Source organism: Anomaloglossus baeobatrachus, chromosome 5 (genome assembly GCF_048569485.1).
Source record: "Anomaloglossus baeobatrachus isolate aAnoBae1 chromosome 5, aAnoBae1.hap1, whole genome shotgun sequence".
NCBI classification, from domain to species: Eukaryota; Metazoa; Chordata; class Amphibia; order Anura; family Aromobatidae; genus Anomaloglossus; species Anomaloglossus baeobatrachus.
This window is the reverse complement of record NC_134357.1, coordinates 398789591-398816866: the sequence shown is the minus strand read 5'-3', so window position 1 is coordinate 398816866 and position 27276 is coordinate 398789591. Positions and strand designations below refer to the sequence as shown.

General features: G+C 42.0%; 1 protein-coding gene across 1 annotated transcript; it reads left to right on the top strand.

Annotated features, from left to right (window-relative positions):
- LOC142311616 (keratin, type I cytoskeletal 42-like) lies at positions 1-26357 on the top strand. The gene is made up of 8 exons (XM_075350179.1): positions 1-473; positions 11747-11829; positions 17830-17986; positions 18284-18445; positions 20815-20940; positions 23014-23234; positions 23455-23489; positions 26167-26357. The coding sequence occupies exons 1-8, from the start codon at positions 69-71 to the stop codon at positions 26277-26279; spliced, it is 1302 nt and encodes a 433-aa protein (XP_075206294.1). The 5' UTR covers positions 1-68; the 3' UTR covers positions 26280-26357.
- The last annotated feature ends 919 nt before the right edge of the window (positions 26358-27276 follow it).

The following is a 27276-nucleotide window of genomic DNA, read 5'->3' as shown; positions in this document are numbered from 1 at the left end:
GCAATTCTTTTCCAGGCTTCAGTCATTTCTCAAGTTCACACACACTAACTGATAAGTCAAACCTCACCATGTCTTACAACATAGTCGGCTACAAGAGATCAGGTTCTATAGACAGAGCTCCATCATTTTCTGGAGGCAACTATGGCAAATCGACATCAAGATATGCTGGAAGCGTTTACGGCGGAGCTGGTGGATATGGGACCAAAATCTCAACCAGTTCAGGCTATGGTGGTTCCTTCGGTAGCAGCCTCCAGATTGCCACCAACAGTGATCTCCTATTGACTGGAAATGAAAAGCAGACAATGCAAAACCTGAACGATCGTCTAGCTACTTACCTGGATAAAGTACGATCCCTGGAGAAGGCCAATGGAGAGATAGAGCTGAGGATCAAGGAGTGGTACAGCCTAAACTCTGGCATTGTGGAGTCCGACTATAAAGATTATTTCAAAACAATTGAACTGTTGAAGAATCAGGTGAGATATTACATTTTTATAAATTCAATTTCTAAAATGGATTAAATGTTTCTAAATTTGTTAAAAAGGATTATTGAGACTCATAAAATACAAACATGTTCCACCCATTCACCTCGCCGTACATTAACAACAAAAGGTACATAGGGTGTAACAAAGACTGTTCATGTTGGTCTTGTTGACTTTGGCATAATGCTGCCAGTAGTTCCTGAGCAAACATCATAAATTATTACTCAAGTGATCTGTCATTGAAAATGCAATAGGCCTGTCAGCGACAGAATAAAATTTAAAATATTACTGTAACTAGTAAAGATCTACCCTGTAAAAAGGGACAGATGGCTTATGGAAGGCTATGATTAGATAGCAGGGTCTGTTATTCTTCTAGAAAATGTGCCATGAATTGTCCGTAGGCTGCGTTTGGTAATGCAGACCCTTGAATGGTGCTGAGCTGAAATTCCAGGTAGGGTGCTGCTGTTTTTGAATTTTTTTTTATATTTTTTCTAATCTTAGACAACGTGTTGTCTTACGGTGGCAGCGGACCCTAATATATTGAACATCTGGTGCTTCCCACATACGTATATTCACTTCTATATTATGACTCTGCTTGTTAGATCATTTTTGTTCCAATGCCAATAACTTGGCATTGACTATGTTAGGAACGTGCAAAGCATACTCACAACCATCAATGTCTATGTAGGCAATAGCTCTGATTATTTAGTTTATAGCATGGTATCACTATCAGACAGAATATCTGTAATAAAAAGAAAACTCATAAATGAGAATTTGTTAGGGTACGTACAGAGCTTTTTGAGGAGTTTGCTTTAAAAAAATCCTCTAAAATCATTTAAAAATGCTGGAAACACTTGTTCTAAAATCAATTTTTTGGTCACATCCCGTGTTTTAAGCATTTTAGGGTTTTTTCACCTTAAGCTTTTTAAAGAATCACCTGCATCCTTGCTCAAAGGAACGGTGCAAGGAGGTCAGCTCTGTGTCCAAGAGGTAAGGTCCAGAAACATTAGAATTTTTTTTTTCCAGCAACACGTTCAAATAATTTCTTAAAAAGCCATTTATTTTCAAAGATTAAAACACCACTAGGTTGTATGGATATCCATAAGAAAACATAAAACACGTCTACACGTCTCACTTTACAGTATTCTGGCCATCTAACTTGGATCCATAACAATTGGGCTGTGTGCACAAACAGTTTTCGAGTAGAAACTACTTTAGGAAATGATCATTTGAGGCATTTTTTTGTTTGTCAAAGTGGGTTTTAAAGAATTTTTGTAGATTTTTTTTTCTTCCTGATATGTTTTAAGCATCTGCAGCTTATTCTTCTTTTGAGACATGATAGGTGCTAAAAGAAAAGGTCATCAACCTCCAACTAGTTTATTCTGCTGAGACATTGCCTAGTTGAACCTAGCTGGTCCTTAACTTTAGGACAGCTTACCATGACCAAGCCTAATAAATGCATGGATCATTCAATTCACCTGATTTGGGCTCTGTTTACACTGACATCATAGCTTTCTGTGTTGGATATTACAGACCCTATTGTCTCATGATAGTAATGATTATGCCAAGTTATACTATAAAGGGTGCTTTACACGCTGCGACATCGCAACCGATATATCGTCGGGGTCACGTCGTTAGTGACGCACATCCGGCGCCGGTAGCGACATCGTAGCGTGTGACACCAAGGAGCGACGATCAACGATCGCAAAAGCATCCAAAAACTGTGATTGTTGACAGGTTGCTCCTTTCCTTAATATCGTTGCTGCTGCAGGTACGATGTTGTTCGTCGTTCCTGCGGCAGCGCAAATCGCTATGTATGACACCGCAGGAACGACGAACATCTCCTTACCTGCGTCCATCGGCAATGCGGAAGGAAGGAGGTGGGCGGGATGTTACGTCCCGCTCATCTCCGCCCCTCCGCCTCTATTGGACGGCCGCTTAGTGACGTTGCAGTGACGTCGCTGTGACACCGAACGCACCTCCTCTTGAAGGAGGGATTGTTCAGCAGTCACAGTGACGTCGCTGACAAGGTATGTGCGTGTGATGCTGCCGTAGCGATAATGTTTGCTACGGCAGAGATCACCAAATGTTGCACGTACGACGGGGGCGGGTGTTATCGCTCTCGACATCACTAGCAATCGCTATTGATGTCGCAGCGTGTAAAGCACCCTTTAGTCCACTGGTCATCAACCTATGAATTGAATCTTATATACAGCAATATGTCATTTTTCAACCCCTGGGAACTATAGTAAGAAGTCTTTTTCCAGAATGTTCTGAATTTTTAAGAAAGTATTTGGCCATATTTCGAGCCGGATAAAAAAGTTTTCTTCACTTGAGGCCCACCATCAAGAGACACTCAAGTTTTCACTTTTTTTAGTCACTGGCTACTAACTAAAGAGTGGAACAAAAATAGCACTATGTCCTTTTTTTTAACGTTAATATTCAAAAATTACTGGGGGTAAATCTACGATCCACTTCACCTGGGTCAAATAATCTCCTTGAGTGACAAATTTTTTTGTGATTTCCCTACCTAAAAGTTCAAACCTTGTATATAAAAGATATTAGCGATGCAGAGCAATATAATATCTGAAAGGTATCGAGGGGAGACAAATTACTATATAATACCCATTACATGACATTAGACTTAAGTCTTGGCACAGACCAGTGTTATAATCGAAGAATTTATTGCAATAATATTTGGAAATAATTATTTATCAATCATAAACCTGTTGGCTCGGAGTAATATTTGCTAATCAGAACAGATTAGACGGTTATGACAGTCACACGATGTAATACTAAAGCAATTTGCCAAACAGCTTAACAAATTGTATAGGTCATATTAAGGCCGTGCCTGTCATAGAAACTGCTATATATGATTAGGGAGATGAATAAAGTAACCTCTATGTCCTATCTCTGTGTATACAGTGGTGTAGCGCTACCAGAGACCTGTAAGAAAGGGTAGGCATTATGCTCAGTGGAGTGTCTGAATGCTCAGGGGAGTGTCCCAGTGCTCAGGAGAGAGTCACAGTGTTCAGGGGAGAGTCACAGTGTTCAGGAGAGCATTACAGTGCTCAGGGTAGTGTCACAGTGTTCAGGGGAGAGTCACAGTGTTCAGGAGAGCATTACAGTGCTCAGGGTAGTGTCACAGTGTTCAGGGGAGAGTCACAGTGTTCAGGAGAGCATTACAGTGCTCAGGGTAGTGTCACAGTGTTCAGGGGAGAGTCACAGTGTTCAGGAGAGCATTACAGTGCTCAGGGTAGTGTCACAGTGTTCAGGGGAGAGTCACAGTGTTCAGGAGAGCATTACAGTGCTCAGGGTAGTGTCACAGTGTTCAGGGGAGAGTCACAGTGTTTAGGAGAGCATTACAGTGCTCAGGGAAGAGTCACAGTGTTCAGGGAAGTGTCACAATGTTCAGTGGAGTGTCACAATGCTCAAAGGATTGTCAAAGCCCCAAATTTTTCTGACATGGTTTTATCCCATGTGGCTCTATCTAGAACTGCAGCTCAGACCAATGCCACTTTATGGGTATAACTAAGGCTGGGGAAAAGTATCCACACATTTGCCGACTTAGATATTGCAAATAATTAAAGAGCAGAAAACTATTGAAATTTGTACTTTGACGTATGTTGAGTAGTCTTAAAGATTCCTAGACAAGTAGATTTTTTTCCTCACCCCTTACTAACTGTTCACATTGTCAACCTACGTAAGACTTGAGTGCCAAGGATCCACCAGTAACAACGATGCTAGGGTCCCACTGTTCAGCTATATTACATTCCCCTCATTCACAAATTCTTCTTCGCGTCTACATAATAATAAGCCGGGTACCTTGTTACATGAATATTTCTGTACAGAGTGAACCAAGTGCATTGCACCAACTATTGCTCATATAGGGGGTGGCAAGGCCCCCACTCCTGCGCTTGTGTCCAGAGACGGCCAGTCCGAGCCTCTCTCCAACGTATACCTGACAATTGCACACTAAAATTTTGGGTTTACCTTCATCATAGTCTATAATTAATTCTCTTAAAAGACGCAAAATGTGTCGCAAATGTAGCCCAGTTAACCCAATGAAGTAATTTTGTATACGCCAAAATACTTGAACAATTGCGATACGTGTATCTTTTTTAATTAAGATGTCGCTTAAAAAGGTTAAAGACAGAAAAAAAGATCTTTTTTTGAGTTTGAGCAAAATTCTTGAATTGCGTACGCCATTTTGATGAGTTTTGCATAAAATATATCAGCAAATACCACAAGATAAAAAAAAGTAAAGTGAATAGACAAAAAGCAAATGATGAATTGGGCCCTATATCCTTTAGCACCAATCAGTTGTAATGTGTCAAAAACATATTATTGAGTAAGTCGTGACCTGTGCCCTGAACGTCTCTGAGTCACACCCTTTTCTTCAGTCTTCTGTAACCTTATATGGTTAGTAAGGATACTGAGGATATCACCTTCTTTATATAACTACCTGTACACACCTATATAAACCTTTGACCCAGAATATTGTAGACCGGGGCATGGCATGCTATTCTCCATATATTTCATATAATTCAGACCTTGAGACATTCAACATCATAGGATCAATTAGATTTATTTTTTATTTCACCGTGGAAACTTGAGATTTTGCACCACTTGCATATCGATTTCGCTACTAAACCAGTCATTGCTATTTTATAGTTGAGCTTTTTCCATTTCATGTTCTTAAAAAGTCCTTTACAATTGACTTTCTCAAAAGGACCACATATTCGAGTAGACCTCCATCTTTACATTGACCAGATTTATTGTAACAGATACTACATCCTTTGGCCACTGCCCCCCTTCAATAAGAGGACTTGCCCCCTGGAAGACAATTTTAGTGTATTTGTCTCAAAGAGGTTTCATTGCATTACCAGGTGTCACAATGATAAAGGTCCTATTTATACGTGGACCCAGATATCCTCCAGAGAGTTCAGACATCTTTCAAGTCCATCAAATTTTCAGAATTTGATATGTCTTTTACCGTATCAGACTGAGCTCTGAGTTGGCTCTGACTCTCCTTAGTTAGACTAGCCAAGTATGCAGAGCAATGATCTATGGGAAAAACATACAAATTACCTCTCTAATGAAAGAAAGACAAACATTTATGTCATTTATGAGTAACTATCTCCATAAAATTGCACCAGTGAGAGAATATTGGACTGAAAAAGCAATTGATTTTAAAAATGTGAATTTGTACGTTAAAGGTCAGAACAAGTAAAGTGGGCTTTACATGGTGCGATCTCGCTAGCGAGATCGCAAGCGATTGTACCTGCCCCCGTCGGTTGTGCGACATGGGCAAATCGCTGCCTGTGCCGCACAACCTCGCTTAACCCCGTCACACGCACTTACCTGCCCTGCGACGTCGCTCTGGCCGGCGAACTGCCTCCTTTCTAAGGGGGCGGTTTGTGCAGCGTCACAGCGACGTCACACGGCAGACGTCCAATAGAAGCGGAGGGGCGGAGATGAGCGGGACGTAACATCCCGCCCACATCCTTCCTTCCGCATTGCCGGTGGAGGCAGGTAAGGAGATGTTCGTCGCTCCTGCGGTGTCACACACAGTGATGTGTGCTGCCGCAGGAACGAGGAACAACATCGCTAAATAGAGGAAAACGATTTTTTGTTTCAGGACGACCTCTCCGCAGCAAACGATTTTGACTGCTTTGCGATTGTTTAAGGTCGCTCATAAGTGTCACACACTGCGATATCGTTAATGACGCTGAATGTGCGTCACAAACACCGTGACCCCGACGATAATTCATTAATAATATCGTAGCGTGAAAAGGCCGCTTAAGGATCATATGGAAAAAGTCTAAAATGCTTCCATGGTCTAATGGCCTACATTTATAGGCATCGGCACAGTACTTCCTGTCATACCTTCACCACCCGGAAATTTTCCATTTTTCATTTTCAAGTTTTCTTCCCTTCCTTCCAAGAGCCATAACTTTTTTATTTTTCCATCAATATAGCCATATGCACTTTTGTCACTGTAACGTTCTCATTTTTTGGGATCTGGGGCTCAGTGATGGCATCTTGAGCTGCCGTTTTTAATGATACCATTTTTGGAGAGATATGATGTTTTTATTGCCTGGTATTGCATTTTATTGAAATGTTGTGGCGACCAAAAAAACGTAATTCTGGCGTTTTGATTTTTTTTCACATTATATCCTTTACCGATCAGATTAATTTATTTTATATTTTGATAGATTCGGCATTTCTCAACTCGGCAATGCCATATATGTGGGTGTTTTTTTAATTTGTTTTTTTTATTGTGTTATTTTCAATGGGGCAAAATGGGGTGATTTAAACTTGTGTTTTTTTATTTTTTCAGATTTTTTAAAAATATTTTTTACACATTTTATTGTTCTTACTAGTCCCCTTAGGGGACTTAATGCCTTCACAGTCCAATTACTTCTGCTGTACAGAACGATGCTTCAGCACCATTCTGTAGAGCACAAATACTGTTCTCCTGTGAATGATGGTGTTCAGCCAGTGTTCACAAGAACTATGTCATGACAGCGAAAGTAGTCAACAGCTGACCCCTGTCTGTTATGACAACTCATTGGCGCCCTGAGATAACGCTACGGAGCTGCCGATTTGAGTGGGGAATGACGCGTGTTAAATCTCGCTGTCAGAGATTGACAGTGGGATTTAACTAGATAACAGGCATTGGTGGATGACCAATCCACCCGCGCCTGCTAGCTGCGCATATTGGCTGATTAGATTAGTCAAAATGTGGGGGGAAACATTATGAAAGCCAACATTACAGGGACACAAAAGACCTATGACATACCAGTACATCATAGTTAGTGAAGGGGTTAAAGTGGGTAGACACCATTCTACTCAATATTTGAGACAAGTAGAAAACTCACAAGAGATAAAGACTAATCAAGGCATGTTTTATTATACTGGGTTTCACTAAACGCCTTTCCAGTTTAGTGGCTTTCTGTGCTTAGTAATTGATCTTTATAGTGGCTATTGCTCAGTTTTACTTATACTGAGCTCCAACTCCATAGCCATAGAGTTAGACGATTTCATTTTTACTGCATACAGTTTTTATTTTTAGTTCATTGTATAATCAGTATGCGTTAAGCTTCTAATCTCCCCCTAGTGGTGGCTGCAGGAAAAATGATTTTTTTTCATTACATTCTATGTCTTTACAGGGGCAATTTATTAGCAGGGTGGATATTCATATTAAATTCTTAACACATGATGCTGATGTTCTCCGGAAAATCTACACCAGTTCTTATTCTAAGCAAATTAGCCCTGACTTACGAAAGGAATGAATGATTACGTCAATGACACCCTGTTTCCAACATGTCTGTGCATATACAATACATGGAAATAATTCCCTGATGACTATGGTATTTTCCCATATAGAATGACATGGTATAGAAGTATCACTACATGAGTAACACGGATGTGCATCACTTTGATATATGATCAAACAGTCAAATAACAAGGAAGCAGAACTCAAAGTGCGGAGCGATTAAGGGAGGGAACCGGCAAAGTGAAAAGATCATTGTGTGAGGAAACCTTTCAGCTAGAGGGAAATTAGAGAAATATTATCGCACCCGTCTACATCACACCTGCCACAAATAGCTCAATGAGAAAGTAACAAAGCATTATTGTCAGTAGCCGCACGGTTTTATTTACATACATCAATGATAAAAGCTCGGCTCCTTAATTAGGCGTCTGCAATATATTGCATATTACACAAATATCATTTCTTTTTTGGCGGCAGTGGTTGTCTTCATATTGCCTCCACGCTTTCTAATGCACTTTCTCTACCTCCTTCTATTTACGTCTGACGCTATGTTTTAGAATGCTATTTCTTGGCAGAAATCCTGGTCTCGAATAAAGAAACTGTTCTAAGAAATTGCAAGGGATTATAATTAATTTAGTCTGCAGAAGCGCAATTATTCATAAAGATTATATGTAAGATAAAATGAGACAAAGCGTGCTTCTGTGTGTAATTGTTTGCTATGAGGTGTAAAATGCAGAGGAGGTACAATCACCTCTGATAGTTGTGCTAACAGGCACGAAATTATCAATGATCACAGGAGACACCAAGAGAGCTCCGCCAAGAACTGATCTGACTCCTGAATGAGGTCTCCCACTATGAGAGCCGCTGGACTCCTCGGTAGTGAATCCATGTGGTTCTGTGCCCCCCCCTGCTGGAGCGATTACTAAGGCCTCTTCAATCCTAGCCTCAGTGAATGCCCGATCTACTGCTGCACCAACCGCCAGCTCCTAGGAGGGAGTAGAACAATCCGATAAAATATAAATATTGGCAGTGTCCAGGTGCTGTAGAAATCGTCTCCACACAAGTGGATAGTTATTTTTTTATTAATCACAATGCGTTTCTGGGACAATCCGTGTCCATCCTCAGGTTAACCCTGGAGTGTATGACTGTATCTGCTACTGTGATTGTCCTGATGAAGTAGGGTTTTGGTCAAAAATGCATTGACCATAAAGAATATGGGGTAAAAGTGCATGATGCTCTATGTGAGCTGTCTCACACAAGTATCCATATATGTAGATACCATAAGAACAGCACTTGGGAGGCTTGCTGATTTGCTCAAGTACTGGTTTATTAAAAATACCAAACCCAACAAAAACACCACTTTTGTCATATTGATTACATGCAACATTTTATGTGAAGAAGCCCTTCATCAGATTGAATAATATGTACAAAAGACTAAATAGATAGTGAGTACGTATATATATATATATATATATATATATATATATATATACATATATATATATATGTATATATATATATATGTGTGTGTGTGTGTGTGTGTAAATCAACAGTAAAGAAAAAAAAAGTGTATAACAAACAAAATCAGTATCTTAGTTGATACACATACAGTACTGTAATTTAAGAAGTCAAAAAAGATACCTAAAGCAACCCAAATATATTAGGTAGTACAAAGTATGAGAGGGTGGTTGGACCTACGTAAATATACCAGTTGGAGAGTAGAGATGATAGACTGCCCAAAAATATAAACCTTATGCACTCAAGGCATAAGAAGAATGTGTTGCTAATGCAAAATATCAAGAAGAGTTAGGATGTCCACTAGTTTAGTAAAGTATTTTTTTAAAATAGGGGAAATGAGGATAAAATATGAATATCAGCGTGCATCAAGAGGTTATGAGGGTCTTTTTGAGAAGGTTCATGTGGTGGTGTCTCTTGTGTAATGGACCTGCGAATTTAAGGAATGGATTAGACAATTTGCTCTGACACACTGCCTTTAATCTCAACACTTGTAAAAGTGAAGCCATCCTAAAGATCAACAAAACCTCCATCAATTGCTGATCAGTGTAGGTTTCTGCAACGACAACTGGTCATACCTTTCAGTTCCCTCAACAGCTGAAATAAAGACATATTAGTGTTACATGGATAAAAGGAAGAGGAAAGCACACATAATGTGGATTCTATACAAAAGGACAGTATATTGCATTCAAATGACGATTGTTCATAATTATTAAGGCCAGACACCCAATGAGATGGATCATATCAAAGTATTGACAAATAATGAAAATAATAATACAAGTATTATATCCTGAACGGGAACTGTACCTAAAGCAGTAATATGCAGAACCGGCCCATCAAAATAACCACACAGCGCTGTGTGTCAATTAACAGTAAGATCCCCCTCAGCAATGATATACGCTAACACTACACATCAAGAGTAGCCAGAAAAATGAATGAGGTATAATTACCATATGGTGCTGTGCAGCAGATAACAGCAAAATCCACTCAGGGAAAAAATATATCAAGAGCAGTCTCGGCCCCACACAAGGCACCTAGGCCTGGATGCATGGGGGGGAGGGGGAGGAAAATAAACTACTCAAATGAGAGTGGATCAAGAACACGCACTCACTGACCACTCCTGGTAATGTGGGGGTCAAGTGGGTGTAACTACCAGCCGGGCCCGGTGAGGTCAAAAGGATTGCATGCAAAAAATAGAGGAGTAGAAATTGAGGTCAGGGAAAAGCCCAACGCGTTGCGCTGACTAGCAGCTTCGTCAGGGAAAGTATGGGTCCCATACTTTCCCTGACGAAGCTGCTAGTCAGCGCAACCCCCCATGCGTCCAGGCCTAGGTGCCTTGTGTGGGGCTGAGACTGCTCTTGATATATTTTTTCCCTGAGTGGATCTTGCTGTTATCTGCTGCACAGCACCATATGGTAATTATACCTCATTCATTTTTCTGGCTACTCTTGATGTGTAGTGTTAGCGTATATCATTGCTGAGGGGGATCTTACTGTTAATTGACACACAGCGCTGTGTGGTTATTTTGATGGGCCGGTTCTGCATATTACTGCTTTAGGTACAGTTCCCGTTCAGGATATAATACTTGTATTATTATTTTCATTATTTGTCAATACTTTGATATGATCCATCTCATTGGGTGTCTGGCCTTAATAATTATGAACAATCGTCATTTGAATGCAATATACTGTCCTTTTGTATAGAATCCACTGATAGAGTTATCTTATGTCCATTAGGAACTACTCTCATTTATTATAATTGGAGTACCTTGAGGTCATGTTGTTATGTGTGTATTTTTAAAGGTTTTTATATTATGTCCTTTGTCTTTTCTTGATCCAATAAAACACATTGTATATTAAATTTTTGATTGTTTGATGTGCGCACACATTATGTGTGCTTTCCTCTTCCTTTTATCCATTATGCAATTTCACACATAGGGCTGCACTCGTATGGTTTCATTTTTGCTGTGCATCCCTACCCTTCCCTTCTACTATATTAGTGTTACATGACACCTATCCTTATAGATTACCAACCATAATACTAGAAGAGGCAAGGACTGTCAGACAGCAAGACCTTTCCATGTGCCTTCTTCCTTCTCAATGTTTCATTCATTGGAGGAGAGGAGCCATCATACCCTTTATTTAGAGGTAGGTTCTAAGTGGTGGATCTTCCCCACAATGTCCATTTGCACTAATACGGAATACGGTTAGGGTTTGCCTTCCTTAGTCAATAAATTTGATTGTCATCAAAGGAGGAAATCCCTTTGAATCTACAAATCTAGGTACATTTTGCTAATCACTTACTCAACTGAACTATATATAACATCCTGAGTCTTCTGGGTAAAATGACTCATTGCTTCTCATTACATCATTAAAAGTTGTAATTTGTTATATTTGACAAAACCCAGGTGTCACCAATGTTCAAGAAAAATGTTATGGCTACTGGAAAATGACTGTTTATTGTGTTTTCCTAGATACTGAATGCTACCTTGGACAATGCCCGAGTTTTGTTGCAGATTGACAATGCTAAATTGGCAGCTGATGATTTCAGACTCAAGTAAGCAAATGTTTTCTACTTCTGATAAAATTATGGTAGCTGCAGCTTAAAGAGCTTTTCCCCATCTTCTACATTTAAGGCATTTTGACAGATCAACACCCTTTGGGAGTTTAAACCCTCTTGATCTTTATTCTACTGGGTAAGATAGTCAGGAAGTTATGGAAAGAGCTTGGCAGGCCTATTTCCCATAAGTTTGACCTCCACAAATCAGAATTTTATGACATATCCCATGTCTCAAGCTGGCCAACACTTCTATGGCCAACAGGTAATCTTTCCAAGCAGCCTATACTCATGGGTCGAATGCCCATGCATGTGTTATGAATGGAAACAGAAGGTAAATAGCTGCCAACTTACCACCTATGACCCTATGACGTCAGCCATTGAGAGAAAGTAAGGACACCACCATACTAGATGGACGATGGACTGGTTCCAACTAAATTGGCAGGATAGGCTGACATTAAACCTCTGTGTATGTGCACTTTTAGGCCCCCTTCACACGTTTGTGAAAATCATGCACGTTTTTCACGGATGTGTCAAAGGTGCGCATATCCCTCCGTGTGCCGTTTTTATGGCACAACGTGTGTTCTCCGTGTGTTATCCGTGATAACACACGGAGATCAGGAACTTTCTGCTCACCTGTCCCTGGCGTTGCTGTCCGTGGTGCTGATCTTCGGTCTCCGGTCCTGCCGACTCCCCGCTCCTGCTGCTTCTACCCGCAGTGGAGTGATGTTAGGGCCAAGTGGACGGGCAGACCCAGGAGGTGGATCCACTGGGCTGAACACCTCACCGAAGGCAAGGTGCCCGGTAGCCGGAGCACTACGGATAGCAGGACAGTCCGTTCAGAGGAGTGGAGTGTAGAAGTCCCTGGGACCACGGAGTCACTGAAGGTAGTCCGGGGGACGGAGCTCAGGTTCGGAGGCCGAGATGACGTCAGACAGAGTCCGGAACCGATGGAGCGAGAAGACGGGTCACCACAGGGATCGGAGATGGTATGAACTGACGGGATGGCAGACCGTCACCGTTCGGGGTTCGGGTATCGTCAGGACCGGTTAAGACCCTTTATGAGAGGGTCAATGACCGCGCACGTGCCCTAATGCGCATGCGCGAGGCCCGGGTGCCAGAAGCCAGAGCAGGGAGCGGTGAACAGGAGGCAGGAGAGCCGGGCTGGAGCAGAGTTGCCGACGGGCGCCGTGAGCGGGGACCGGGCTGCCTGGGGACCGCAGGTGATGGGGCATGGAGGCTGTGGAGTGGGGGACGCCTGGCAGAGGAGCCGGGGAGCGAGGCAGGGGAGCCGGGGAGCGTGGCAGGGGAGCCGGGGAGCGTGGCAGGGGAGCCGGAGAGCGTGACAGGGGAGCCGGGGAGCGTGACAAGTGAACATGCGATGAGCATAATGAGCGGGGGTCGGAAGCAAGTGACAGCAGCAGCAGAGACTGCAATACTGGGGACAGGTGAGTATAGAAATTTTTTTTTAACAACATATGTGTTTTCTCCAGTGTGTGTCAGACGGATCACATCCGTGCGGTCCGTTTGCGTGCCGTGTGACACCTGTGATGCCGGAGAAAAATGGACATGTCTACGTGTGGAGCACACGAGCACACGTATGCTCCACACATACACACGGTCCATAGCAAAACATGCACGTGTGCGCAGACCCATTGATCTTAATGGGTCTACATGTGCCCGTGTCTCCGGCGCGTGATGAAACGGACCAAACACGTACCGGAGACACAGACGTGTGAAGGGGGCCTTAGGCAAACAGGAAAGACTCTAGGTGAATTTAATTGATTCAACACATTTTGAAGCTGCCTCGCTTCTTCATCAGGAAAATGAAAAGCCACAGCCAAATAATTTTCCTGATGAAGAAGCAAGGCAGCTCCAAAACGCGTTGAATCAATAAACCACGTTACTAAAATACTGCATGTCATCATTATTGATCTGCAGAGTGAATTAACCACTAATCATCCATGTCTCCTACTTGTAGGCTCTTTGAGCCTATGGATCTGCAGCAGCGGTCATTGATATGTCTTTTTTCTTTCACTGAGGTGACCACATATGGTCATTTATATTTCTTTTTCTCTCAAATAAAAGCCATTGCACTGTTTCTCCTTCCAAGATGCAGAGTTAGAACTAATCCTACAGAATTCAACACAGTATAGCTAGAAATATAAATACTATCAATATTTTATGATGGTAATTACACAGAAGAAAAAATACCTGCAAAATCCAGAGCTCAATATGCGATAAATAAGTAATGAGGAGTCAATACTAACAAATGGTTGCATAATTACAACATACAACGGAGGTCAGATAACACTACAGCTGACACCTGAGGTTCCAGCTCACCTAAAGTCACCGGTTAAAGTCTCAGGCATTCCATGCCCTACGAAGCAATCTAATCTTAAAAATAAAGGAAAACACCTATAAAGTACTCAGGGCAATTAGCTGATGGTGTGGCTTGTTTGACCGATGTACTGAAGTCAGTTAAACCAGTGGCCACCTAACAATTTATGCACAGATCTGCCTATGTAGTATGTTTGCATCAAAGGGGCCAAACAAACAAATACAGTGTCACAAAAGTGAGTACACCCCTTACATTTTTGTAAATCTTTTATTATAATTCTTCATGGGACAACTCTGAAGATATGAGACTTTGATACAATATAAAGTACGCAATATACAGCTTGTATAACAGTGGAAATTTGTTGTGCCCTCTAAATAACTCAACACACAGCCATTAATGTGTAAACTGCTGGCAACAAAAGTCAATACATCCCTAAGTGAAAATGGCCAAATTGTAGCCAAAGAAAGTGTCAATATTTATTTTCAAGCACTGCTTTAGGCCTCTTTCACACGTTTGTGCCTCCGGTACGTGTTTGGCAGTTTTCTCATGTACCGGAGACACGTACACACGTAGACCCAAGGTATTCTAATGGATTTGGATACACGTAAGTATTTTCGCATGGAACGTGTGTCCGTTCTGTACTTATGCCGACATGTCCGTTTTTTCTCCAGCATCACGGGTGTCACACGGAACGCAAACATGTCACACGTAACACACATGGGCCACACGGATGTGTTCCGTGTGACACGCCCTGGAGAAAAGACATGGGTCAGCGAGAAAAAAAACAAAACATTACTCCCCTTCTTCAGCCCTCCAGCTCTCCTGTCTCTGCCGCTGCTGTCACTTGCTGCCGACCGCCGCTCATTATGCTCATTGAATATTCACTTCACTACGGCCGGAAGCAGCAGCAGCGGGGAGTCGGCAGGACCAGAGACCGAAGATCAGCACAACGGACAGAGACGCCAGGGACAGGTGAGTAGAAAGTTCCCGTTCTCCATGTGTTATCATGGATAACACACTGAGAACACACGTGGGCCATAAACACGGCTCACGGAGGGCAAAACGCACCTCTGACACATCCGTGAAAAACGTGCGTGGTTTTTCACGGACGTGTGAAGGGGGCCTTAAAGAGTTTGTCCACTACTTTAACATCCAAAGGATAGGTCATTAATGTCTGATCGGCCGAGGTCCGACACCCCGCCGATTAGCAGCTCTCATGCCAGTGGCGGTAGCAGGTGGCCAAAAATGCTCAGTTCCGGAGTTGCTCCGTATTGTGATAGCGCCCGTGGCTGAGTACTGCACACTCGCTTCCTATTGATTTGAATAGGAGGTGGATGTGCGTACCTAGACACAGCTGCTATAAAGAAGCCGGAGCAGCTCTGGAACTGAGCATTTCCGGCCCCTGCTGTCACCGCCACCGAGAACAGCTGATTAACAGGGGTGTCGGACCCTGGTCAATCAGACATTGGTGACCTATCCTTTGCATAAGTCATCAGTGTTAAAATAGTGGACAACCTTTTTAACACTCTTGGGCATGGAGTTTACTAGTGCTTCACAGGAGCCACTCGAATCCTCTTCCACTCCTCCATGACTACATCATGAAGCTGGTGGATGTTAGAGACCTTGCGCTCCTCCACCTTTTGTTTGAGGATCCCCTACAGATGCTCAATAGGGTTTAGGTGTGGAGACATGCTTGGCCAACCCAGCACCTTTATCCTCAGGTTTGTTTTTAGCAAGGAAATATTCATCTTGGAGGTGTGTTTGGGGTTGTTATCATGTTGGAATTCTGTGCTTTGGCCCAGTTTTTGTAGGAAGGTTATCATGCCCTGCTTCAGTATGTCACAGCACATAACTTTAACTTTGTACTCTTCACCTTGTTGCCACCATATGCTTGAAACCTTATGAACCAAATAAGTTTATCATAATTTCATTAGACCACAGGAAATGGTTCCAGTAATCCATGTCCTTAGTTTGCTTATCTTCAGCAAACTGTTTGTGGTCTTTCTCCTGAATAATCTTTAGAAGATGCTTCCTTCTGTGATGACAGCCATGCACACCAATTTGAAGCAGTCTGCAGTGTATGGTCTGAGCACTAACAGAATGACTCCCACCACCATCACTTTAACCTCTGTAGCAATGTGGCAGCACTCATACGTCTATTTTGAAAAGACAACCTCTGGATATGATGCTGAGCACATGCACTCAATCTCTTTGGTCAATCATGGCAAGGCCTATTCTAAGAGGAATCTGTCTTGTTAAACCGCTATATGGTCTTGGCCATTGTGCAGCAGCTCAGTTTCAGGGTGTTGGCAATCTTCTTACAGCTTAGGCCATCTTTATGTAGAGCATCAATTATTGTTTTTCCAAATCCTTAGAGAATTATTTACTATGAGGTGCCAGGTTGAACTTCCAGTGACCAAGATGAGAGAGTGTGTGTGCGATAACGCCAAATTTAACACCCCCCTGCTCCCCATTTACACCTGAGACCTTGCAACACAAATGAGTCACATGACACCGGAGAGGAAAAATGGCTAATTGTGCACAATTTGGCCATTTTCACCTGGAAGTATACTCATTTTGTTGCCAGCGGTTTAGACATTAATGGCTGTATGCTGAGTTACTTAGAGGACACATCAAAATTGCACTGTTATACAAGCTGGACACTAAGTACTTTACATTTATACAAAGTACTGATACAAACTATTCAGTACTGTCTCATGAAAAGATATAACAAAATATCTACAAAAAAATTGAGGGATGTACTCACTTTTTTATTTGACATACTGTATGCCTCTCAAATGATGACCAAAGTTAGTTTCTATTGGTGTTAGCTTGCCTACAAACCCCTATACAGGTGTATGCTCAGCTTAGCCAAGTGTTTAGGTGTTTTCAAATGGGAGAGTGGAGTAATCTGTCCCCAGATTTGTCGTCTCTTCTCCCCCAGAGGACTAAAGGATCCGGTGTTGAAATCCAAATTCAATTTCTTCCTAATCCTTACCCAAACTTTATTCATTGGAGCAAAGTCAGATGCCCCACATACATATTATCTATTGGACTTGTCCAATTAAAATCAGGAGGTTCAACAGCCTTTGTTGTAATGTGTATGAACATCTTTGCGCCTGGATTTTTTGTTCTGCTTACCATGCACATGAATGATGTTATGGTAGAATTTCTGTCTACCTTTGTTGACCAGTTAACCATCTCTACTTATTTATGACTTTGTAGGTTCTCCATCACAACCAAAACCTATAACCATAAAAATTTAATGTAAATAAGAGTTCCCATAACAAAACCTAAAATGCAACTCCAATCCATCATGAACAATCAACAGAAAGTAAATTCAAGAAATACAAAGGCTATGACTATTAGTCCTTCTCCCATTTCCTTAACCTACTGGTGCTCGAATCCTCCATGTCTGATGATTTGAACTTCTTCCTTTCCCTGCAGCATTCTGAAGCTTCAATAGTTTCATCTGTAACATGGGAATCTCCAAATACTCATCATGGTTTGTTTGTTATGTTGAGTGTTGATGGGCACCTTCAGAGGCCAGACATCATGAAAGCTGCTAGTTAAGCTTCTAACTACATATTGAAGTGTGCTGATAATGATGGTTTTGGTTAACCTTTATATATTTTTTTTAAACTATCAATGTATTGTAGGTTTGAAACTGAGCAGGCTCTGAGATATGGGGTGGAAAAAGACATCATGGGATTACGTAAAGTTATTGATGACCTCAGTTTGACAAGAGCTGACCTTGAGCTTCAAATTGAATCTCTGCAAGAAGAACTGAGCTACCTCAAGAAGAACCATGAAGAAGTAAGTTTGTTTTGTATGTTGATGATTGTTGAACCACATTTTGCACCTTGAACATCACTGCATTTGGTACCATGCATACCATATGTATTTTACTACACTAACAGACTCAGGCAGTTGTAAACTGTCATTCACAGGTGTCTATGTGTGAATTTGGGCAACACATGGGTTCTTTCAGCTATCAGCTATTCAGCTGATATATGACCTCAAGTAGTCCTAACACAATCTGTGTATAAACTCTGAGGTTTTTTTACATATTCTAAAGTAATATCATATAAAATAACATTTCTTGGCATACAGGAGGTGTTAGTACTCCGCAAGCAAGTTGGTGGAAAAGTCAACGTTGAAGTGGATGCAGCTCCTCCTGTGGATTTGGCCAAGATATTGGCTGACATGCGACTCCAATGTGAAACTGTAGTGGAAAAGATAAGGAACGAGGCCAAGGAACAATATGAAAGCAAAGTAAGTGTGTGAACATAACAAAATAAGTCATCAATACCATAAAAGGGCCTAAGTGAAAAAAAAAAAACATTTTGGGTTGACCTTGCCCTCATTTGGGAAAATGGATTCTCCTGTAGACTAAAGGTACCGTCACACTAAGCAACTTACCAGCGATCCCAACAACGATAGGGATCGCTGGTAAGTTGCTAGGAGGTTGCTGGTGAGCTGTCACACTGCGACGCTCCAGCGATCCCACCAGCAACCTGACCTGGCAGGGATCGCTGGAGCGTCGCTACACGAGTTGCTGGTGAGCTCACCAGCAACCAGTGACCAGCCCCCAGCGCCGCGTGGAAGATGCTGCGCTTGGTAACTAAGGTAAATATCGGTAACCAACCCGATATTTACCTTGGTTACCACTGCACGGAGCTACACGTGCAGAAATCAGGGAGCAGCGCACACTGAGCGCTGGCTCCCTGCTCTCCTAGCTACAGCACACATCAGGTTAATTACCCGATTTGTGCTGCAGCTAAATGTGCACAGAGCAGGGAGCAGCGCACAATGCTTAGCGCTGGCTCTCTGCTCTCCTACTTACAGCACACATCAGGTTAATTACCCGATGTGTGCTGCAGCTACATGTGCACAGAGCAGGGAGCAGCGCACAATGCTTAGCGCTGGCTCCTTGCTCTCCTAGTTACAGCACACATCGGGTTAATTAACCCGATGTGTCCTGCAGCTACATGTGCACAGAGCAGGGAGCAGCGCACACCGCTTAGCGCTGGCTCCCTGCTCTCCTAGTTACAGCACACATGGGGTTAATTACCCGATGTGTGCTGCAGCTACATGTGCACAGAGCAGGGAGCAGCGCACAATGCTTAGCGCTGGCTCCTTGCTCTCCTAGCTGCAGGACACATCAGGTTAATTAACCCGATGTGTCCTGCAGCTAGCTACATGTGCACAGAGCAGGAGCCGGCAGCACAGGCAGTGAGAGCGGCGGAGGCTGGTATCGAAGGTAAATATCGGGTAACCAAGGACAGGGCTTCTTGGTTACCCGATGTTTACATTGGTTACCAGCCTCTGCAGAAGCCGGCTCCTGCTGCCTGCACATTTAGTTGTTGCTGTCTCGCTGTCACACACAGCGATCTGTGCTTCACAGCGGGACAGCAACAACTAAAAAATGGCCCAGGACATTCAGCAACAACCAACGACCTCACAGCAGGGGCCAGGTTGTTGCTGGATGTCACACACAGCAACATCGCTAGCAACGTCACAAAAGTTGTTCGTTAGCAGCGATGTTGCTAGCGATGTTGCTTAGTGTGACGGGGCCTTAAGCCACAACATATTCCCAAAAGTTTACAGATAACCCCAAGGACAGATCCTTTGCTGATTGGGGATCTGTCACATTTTTTTCTTACATTCATTTCTTCCTAGTTATATGAGTTGTTTCTGCAACCTTTCCCACAGTATACAATACAATAAAAAGGAACCTAAACTGGATAGATGATAGATGGGATGTCAGAATAGTCTAGAGTAGTGGATCTAATATCTTCTACACAATGACAACTTCCAAGATCCAGCTCACAATAAAGCGATTTAAGCATTTATGGTACTTAATATCTGCTATTCTAAGAAGGAATTGGATTATTAGCCATATGGATGCCATATGCAAAATGAGGAACAAGTCCCTAGAGGTTGTTAATTCTTTAGGTTGTTTGACTAGATCTCCAAGTGACCTATGTTAATTTAGCACTCTCCCCCAACCACAGTAGTGACTAATTGCCCCACCTCTGAATGAAGGTAGTCCCGCTTATCATGTGAACATACAAATAGCCCAATTCCCATTAACATGGTAGTTACTTTATTTCTTTTATGATGTCCTATCCCCCTCATATCTGTTTGGAATTACTGTTAAGTTTACACAAACTCATAAATCCTATCTGGGTCAGTATGGTTCGGGAAGAGTGGGAGGGGGAGAACACTAGTGGAAAACACCTGAAAATCCATCAACAGCTACATACAAAATAATGGCATAATACTGAGGCTACTCACAAGGCAAATATTCAATACTAATATTTTCTTTTTTTTACCTATGACAGAATTCTGTATGTTCTCTCTCATTTACCTTCCACATTTGTCACACTAGTCTATAGTATAATGAAGCTTCTAGTTTATTTCTAGATTGTCTGCTAAAAACAATTAGGTTCATGTGACCCACCAGGTCCTCCTGTCCTCAGGCTGCAGCTCATCCACCATACACTCTGAACCTACGGACAGAGTCAACATCTGAATACAAGAGAACAGATTGATGTTTCCGATCAACTTTATCCAGGACGTACTGTCAAGAATTTTTCTACCTCCTCTCTTATGTGCGTTGTTTTTTTGCTTCTTTTTAGATAGAAACTGTAAACGTTCAGATAGTAACTGAAACGACTGAGCTGGAGAATTCCAAGGTCATAATAAAAGAGTTGAAACGCAGTTTACAAAGTCTGGAAATCGAGCTTCAATCAGAACTGAGCACGGTATGGTAGCAGTAGTTCCAATATTTGGCTTTATGGCTATTTATATGGTTGGTTATTTCTTAAAATCTTTTAGCTCTTGTTAACATCTTATAACAGGTAGCTAATTCTCTTGCCCTGTCTAGTATGTTATCTTATTTTGATATTTCAAACCTCATAAGAATTTAAACTTTTTTCAGAATCTGTTGCGTCACATGAGTGTATGAATCGGACCAGTACAATCCGATAAAAAATTGGCCCAATATTATTCAATGATGCAGGTCATCATCATTTCTCCTCAGCTCTAATCAGGCTGAGAAAATAAATCGCAGCATGCTGCGACTGGCAGTGTATATTGGATCACGCTCACCCATACAAGTCTATGGGTGCATGGGAAACATCGGACTGCACTCGGATAACATCCAAGATCCAAGTGCAGTTCAATATATATGCCGAGACATATGCCGAGACAGATAATGGAAAATATGGAGAAATTCCATTTTCTCCGTAGGGTAAAAGTACCTGATTTTTTAGCTGTGTACTACCTAAAATAGCTTGTCGTAGGGCGCATTTCTACAGGTTGATGCCCGGCTGAGCGAACATTAAAAATACACTTACCTGGCCTAGTGTAAACATGTCACAAATCAGATCATTTGTCATCTGATCGTATCTTTTAAGCAGACCTAAAAATCCTCAATGATCCTAAAAATCAAATTTAATTAACTGTATCAGCGCTTGTTAGGTGCACCTCTCCAGCTGTTTTTTTTTAGCACTGGAGTGGTGTCTTAAATGTAAGCCCCTGCCCCTTGTCTTATCCAGTGTCTTCATCCTTGTTAGGTGCTGCTCTGGCCCCGCGGCGCCATCTTGTGATCATAACTTCTGACTGTCTCCGGAAGTTAGAAATTGCATCACAAGCTCTCAATGTAACTCTATGAGAGCAAGAATGAGGCCAGAATGAGGCTTTGAGAGACTTGTATTGAATTGTGACCATCTTGCGCTCTACATAAAGGGCATTTTAGAATAGAAGCGGAGGGGCGGAGATGAGTGGGCGGAATATCCCGCCCACCTCCTTCCTCTTTGCCAGTGGATGCAGGTAAGGAAATGTTCGTCGTTCCTGCGGTGTCACACATAGTGATGTGTGATGCCGCAGGAACGACGAACAACCAGCAGCATACACCACCAACGATATTATGAAAAGGAGCGACGTGTCAATGATCAACGATTTTTGACGTTTTTGCGATCATTGATCGTCGCTCCTAGGTGTCACACGCTGCAATGTCGCTAACGACGCCGGATGTGCGTCACTAACGACGTGACCCCGACAATATATCATTAGCGATGTCGCAGCGTGTAAAGCACCCTTTAGACACTGGAGATACAGGCAGATCACAAATTGGCAGAGACCGACTGGAGCGACACTTAAGATAAAGACAGCGACAGCTAAGTATAAGACAAGACGGGGTGCAAGAAACTATCATTTAAAGCATCCCTCCAGTACTGAAATAAAAAAAACCCTCTGGAGTGGTGCTTTAATGATTAGGGCAGGATATTAAGCCCTCCATTGACATTAGGCTAAGCCGACCAAGCTCACTGATATTGAGCTTCGCCAGAGAAGAATCCAGTCTTTTTAATTTCATTGGCCAATTCTTTTGTTCAGTGTGGACATAAGCCACCGACAGTCTTTCAGGAGCTCTCTCATAGAAAACACAAGAATGCTTGACTGACCCAAGCATTCCTGCATATGAGGGAGCTGAGAAAAATATCTATGGGATGAACAGTTGTGTATGGCCTTCTTTGGGATCAAATTACCTAAGGGTGTAACAGGATCCTTTGATTACTTTATTATAATATTTGCAGAGATGTTAATAGAGATGTGATTTAACAGCATAAGACAATACTTGTGGATATGTCCTAAATGTCTAAGATTGGAGGACATTTCTTTGTAGGCTTGTAGTTGTCAGGACACTCCCCTTGGTTAAACTTGAAGATCATATTTCTTTCTTGAAAGGATACATTTTTTTTATTTTTTTTTATTTTTTTTCTAAATTAGAACCGTTTGGCTTTCCATTGTTAACATCGATTATCTTCCTTCTACAGAAAAAAGCTCTAAGCGACACACTTCAAAGCATTAATGCTCAGTACGCTGCCAAGCTGGCTCAGATACAGGGACACATCAGCAGTATTGAAGCTCAGTTGCTACAGATCCGGTCAGACATGGGACGCCATTCTCATGAGTATGAGATTCTCCTGAACATCAAGATCCGCTTGGAAATGGAGATAGCCACTTACCGTCGTCTACTTGAAGGGGAGGACGTAAGGTGAGTTGTGATTGATGATCAACTTTGGTGTTGAATTTTGTACAAAGCAATGTAATAATAGGCACATTTTTAATCCGTGTATGGTTTACATGAGTCTAGAGGTTGGTTCCTCATAATATCTTTAATATTACATATTGAATAGCAACACATAACAAAAATACATCAATTATACCTGAATAATATTACATAATATTACGTCTTTTTACATTTTCTTTTTTAGTATCATGACATTGGAGGAAGAAGAGAGACAAAGAGGTAATAATGCAAATATTTCTACTTTGACACAACTTGAAGCGTAAAAACTGCAGGGAACAATGGGAGCGGAAGCGTATTAAAATAAAATACAATGAAGATTATATGAGACGGTTATACAGAGATTGGGGGAGCTAACTCCTACTTTTCTGAGAATCAGAAGTCAAAAATCCTCATAATCAGCTGGAGAATTAAGGCCACTTTACACACACAGATAAATCTGCGGCAGAACTGTGGTTGCAGTGAAATTGTGGACAATCAGTGCCAGGTTTGTGGCTGTGTACAAATGGAACAATATGTCCATGATTTCACTGCAACAACGGTACAGATTTGCCAAATATTTATCTCTGTGTGTGAAGTGGCCTTAAGTCAGGCATACAATGTTTCACTCAATACTAGTGATGAGCATGTGTGCTCGGCGCTACTCAATACTTGACCAAGTATCGTGGATGCTCGAGCACCATACATGGTAATGCCATATCTATGTTGGCTACTGCCATTACTGTGATTGGCTGGCTACATCACATCATTGGGTCTTATGTGAGACCTGTGAGAATGATGCTCAGCAGACTGTTCTGTAAAAGCAGTTCAAGGATAGGTAATGTAGAAGAGATTAGAGTTGAGTTTGTATACCTGCACCCTTTAATGCCTTTTGTGTGGCACTAAAGGATGTTTTTAGCCTTGTTTAGCCTAATAAATAAATAAATAAATAATTTAAAAAACGGAGTGAAGTCCTCCCTATTTTTGATAACCAACCAAGGTAAAGCATACAGCTGCGGGCTGAAATTATCAGGCTGGGAAGGCCCATGGTTATTTGGCACTTCCCAGCCTAAAAATACCAGCCCACAGTCGCCCCAATTCTGGTGCTTCACCCCGACTCTTCCCTGATTGCCCTGATTGGCGCATTTAATGCATGCACCAACTCTGGGGTGGCTGCAGGTTGGTATTCTTAGGCTGTGAAGGGCCAAATAATCATGGACTATCCCAGCCTGATAATATCAGCCCCCAGCTGTCTGCTTTACCCTGGCTGGTTATTAAAAATGGAGGGACTGCATGTCATATTTTTATAATATTTATTTATTTATTTCCCAGCTGTGACCTGGAAGTCAGAGATGCATCAAGGCATCTTCCCCATGCTGTTCCCATTCCAGTTGAGCGCTGTTTCCATCCATTTAAGCAATTTTCTGGAAAGATGCTCAAATTCTCTCTTGACTTCCATAATACTCATTACTCAAATCAAGCCCATCCGAGCATTCGACCAGCTCAATTTGAGTAACGAGCTTTCAAGCAATTTAGTGCTCTCTCATCACTACTCCATATAGATGAATGGGATTGTCTGCAATAGCTGCATACACATTTCACTGTTTCCGATGCACTTATTAAAGAGGACTTGTCACCGGCTCAGAAGTAGGCAGTTGTTGCTCTTATTTTTTCCCACTGCTTCACTGACTATTCCATTTTGTTTTTCTTTTAAATCAGTTATATAGTTCCAAAGATATTGTCCTATTTAGTGTTATTTTTTATAGTGTCTACCAAGGGGGCATGACTCACAAGATACCTAAGGATTTTGGCTCACAGGATGATTAGGCACTTTGCATTCTTGTTCTGTCAGTAATGCCCCCTTAGTAAAAACCATAAAAATTAGCTCTAAATAAAAAGGCCCATATCTTTGAAATTGTATGGCAAATTAAAGAAAAATACAAAGCACAACAAAGTGGGAAGCAGCAGGAATAAAATAAAGCAGAATTTGTCCTCTTGTAACATGGTGACAAGTCCACTTTAATGTAAATGATTTGCATAATGGGTTTCCAAAGTCTATTTACCTCTGTGTAGAGGAGTGGTGCTTGTTTGTCCAACTTTTGGTCTAAAAATAGGAATTTGAGGTGCCTTAAGGCCGCTTCACACGCAACCACATCGCTAACGAGATATCGTTGGGGTCACGGAATTTGTGACGCACATCTGGCCTCGTTAGCGACGTTGTTGCATGTGACACTTACAAGCGTCCGCTAACGATCAAAAATACTCACCTAATCGTTGATTGTTGACACGTCGTTCATTTCCCAAATATCGTTGCTGGTGCTGGACGTAGGTTGTTCGTCGTTCCTGAGGCAGCACACATTGCTATGTGTGACACACCGGGAACGACGAACAACAGCGTTCATGCGTCCTCCGACAATGAGGTGGGCGTGTCATTAATGCGGCTGGTCTCCGCCCCTCTGCTTCTATTGGTAGGCCGCTGTTTGACGTCGCTGTGACGGCACACAAACCTCCCCCTTAAAGAGGTTGTTCGCCGCCCACAGCGACGTCGCTAGCAAGGTAAGTATGTGTGACGCATCCTAGCAATATTGTTTGCCACGGGCAACGATTTGCCCGTGACGCACAAGCGACGGGGGCAGGTGTTTTCTCTGGCAACATCGCTAGCGATGTCGCAGCATGTAAAGCGCCCTTTAGTCTCTGCAGTTGCTGGGTTCCCAGGATAAGAACATAACCCCAACCTCTGCTTTAAACCTTTTATATGTGATGGGAATCATCTTACACTAGGCCCTCACAGAATATGTGCCTGGGCCCTCAATTCTATATATTGCATTTATATAATACTAATATAAGGAACAGTATATTCAATTGACTTGTAGTTAATTATAATCCACATATTTACCATTGACTTTTCTTTTCGTTCCAGAGCTCCTCAGAAGCCGAAAAATTAAGACCATTGTAGAAGAGGTGATTGACGGGAAGGTGGTGGCCACTGAAGTTAGGGAGGTTGAAGAGAGGCTACCAAGCATAAAGCAATGAGAAAAATTACTTCCCTCCTAATAAACATGTCTTGACTTGTTGAGGATTTCCAATAAATAGATAAATACATTTAAACAAGTTGTCTCACGTAATTTTTTTTTGCTACAAACTGAACATTGTATTTCTCAAATAATACTTTCATATATATTGAATCACAAAACTGATTATTCAACAACAGTAACTAAGGGTAAAACTATAGGAGCCAGGGACTTGAAGTCGGGGATATAAAGACTCATGGATAACACTAAATACCAGGAATGACCCTATAAACCAATAGACATTAAGAGCTAAGTCACTAACCACTGTATGCTGATCTTCAGTACTAGACACAACCCTGATGAAAACACTTTAGTCATACATCATTGCACCCACATTAGTGAAAATTCTGGGAACCCCTTTAATGACTGAACACAACAGTTTGGTACAAAATCTTTTGACACAAGCTAGTGAAACTGTCATATTTGGACTCTAATGAAGTTTGTACTACCACTAGAAGCAAGAAATGTCTGCAGTGGCCAAACAATGATTTCATGCCAAGATCCCTCAGGATCGGTTTTAATCTAATGCTTAAACTAGTAGTAAGTTATCAATTTTCCGCAGCACCAACATAGGAGAAATTATACATTACACAGTCCACATAAAAAAACACAGGCTGTACATGCACTGCATGCACAGGGAGTGTCCTGCAGGTCTAGAGAAGGTCTTAGTAGTTGTTCCATGCTCTGGCCAATAGCTGAAACTTCTAATTGGGAAAAAATAATTCAAGGGCACATTTACCATAAAGTCAGACCATACAGCTGCTATGGGTCCCTTGGAGATTCGGTTTTCAGCTTTGGCTGCACCTGTGCCCTTTGGTACTGGTGGTAGGAATCAAGGTCGTAATTGTAATAGGTGTAGGGGGTTACAGTTTCACCTGGGCCCAAATTGTACCCTTAAGCACACATTACAAGATTAATACTGCTACAGATCACTTAAAGCTGGGGGTCCTGTTGGAGAT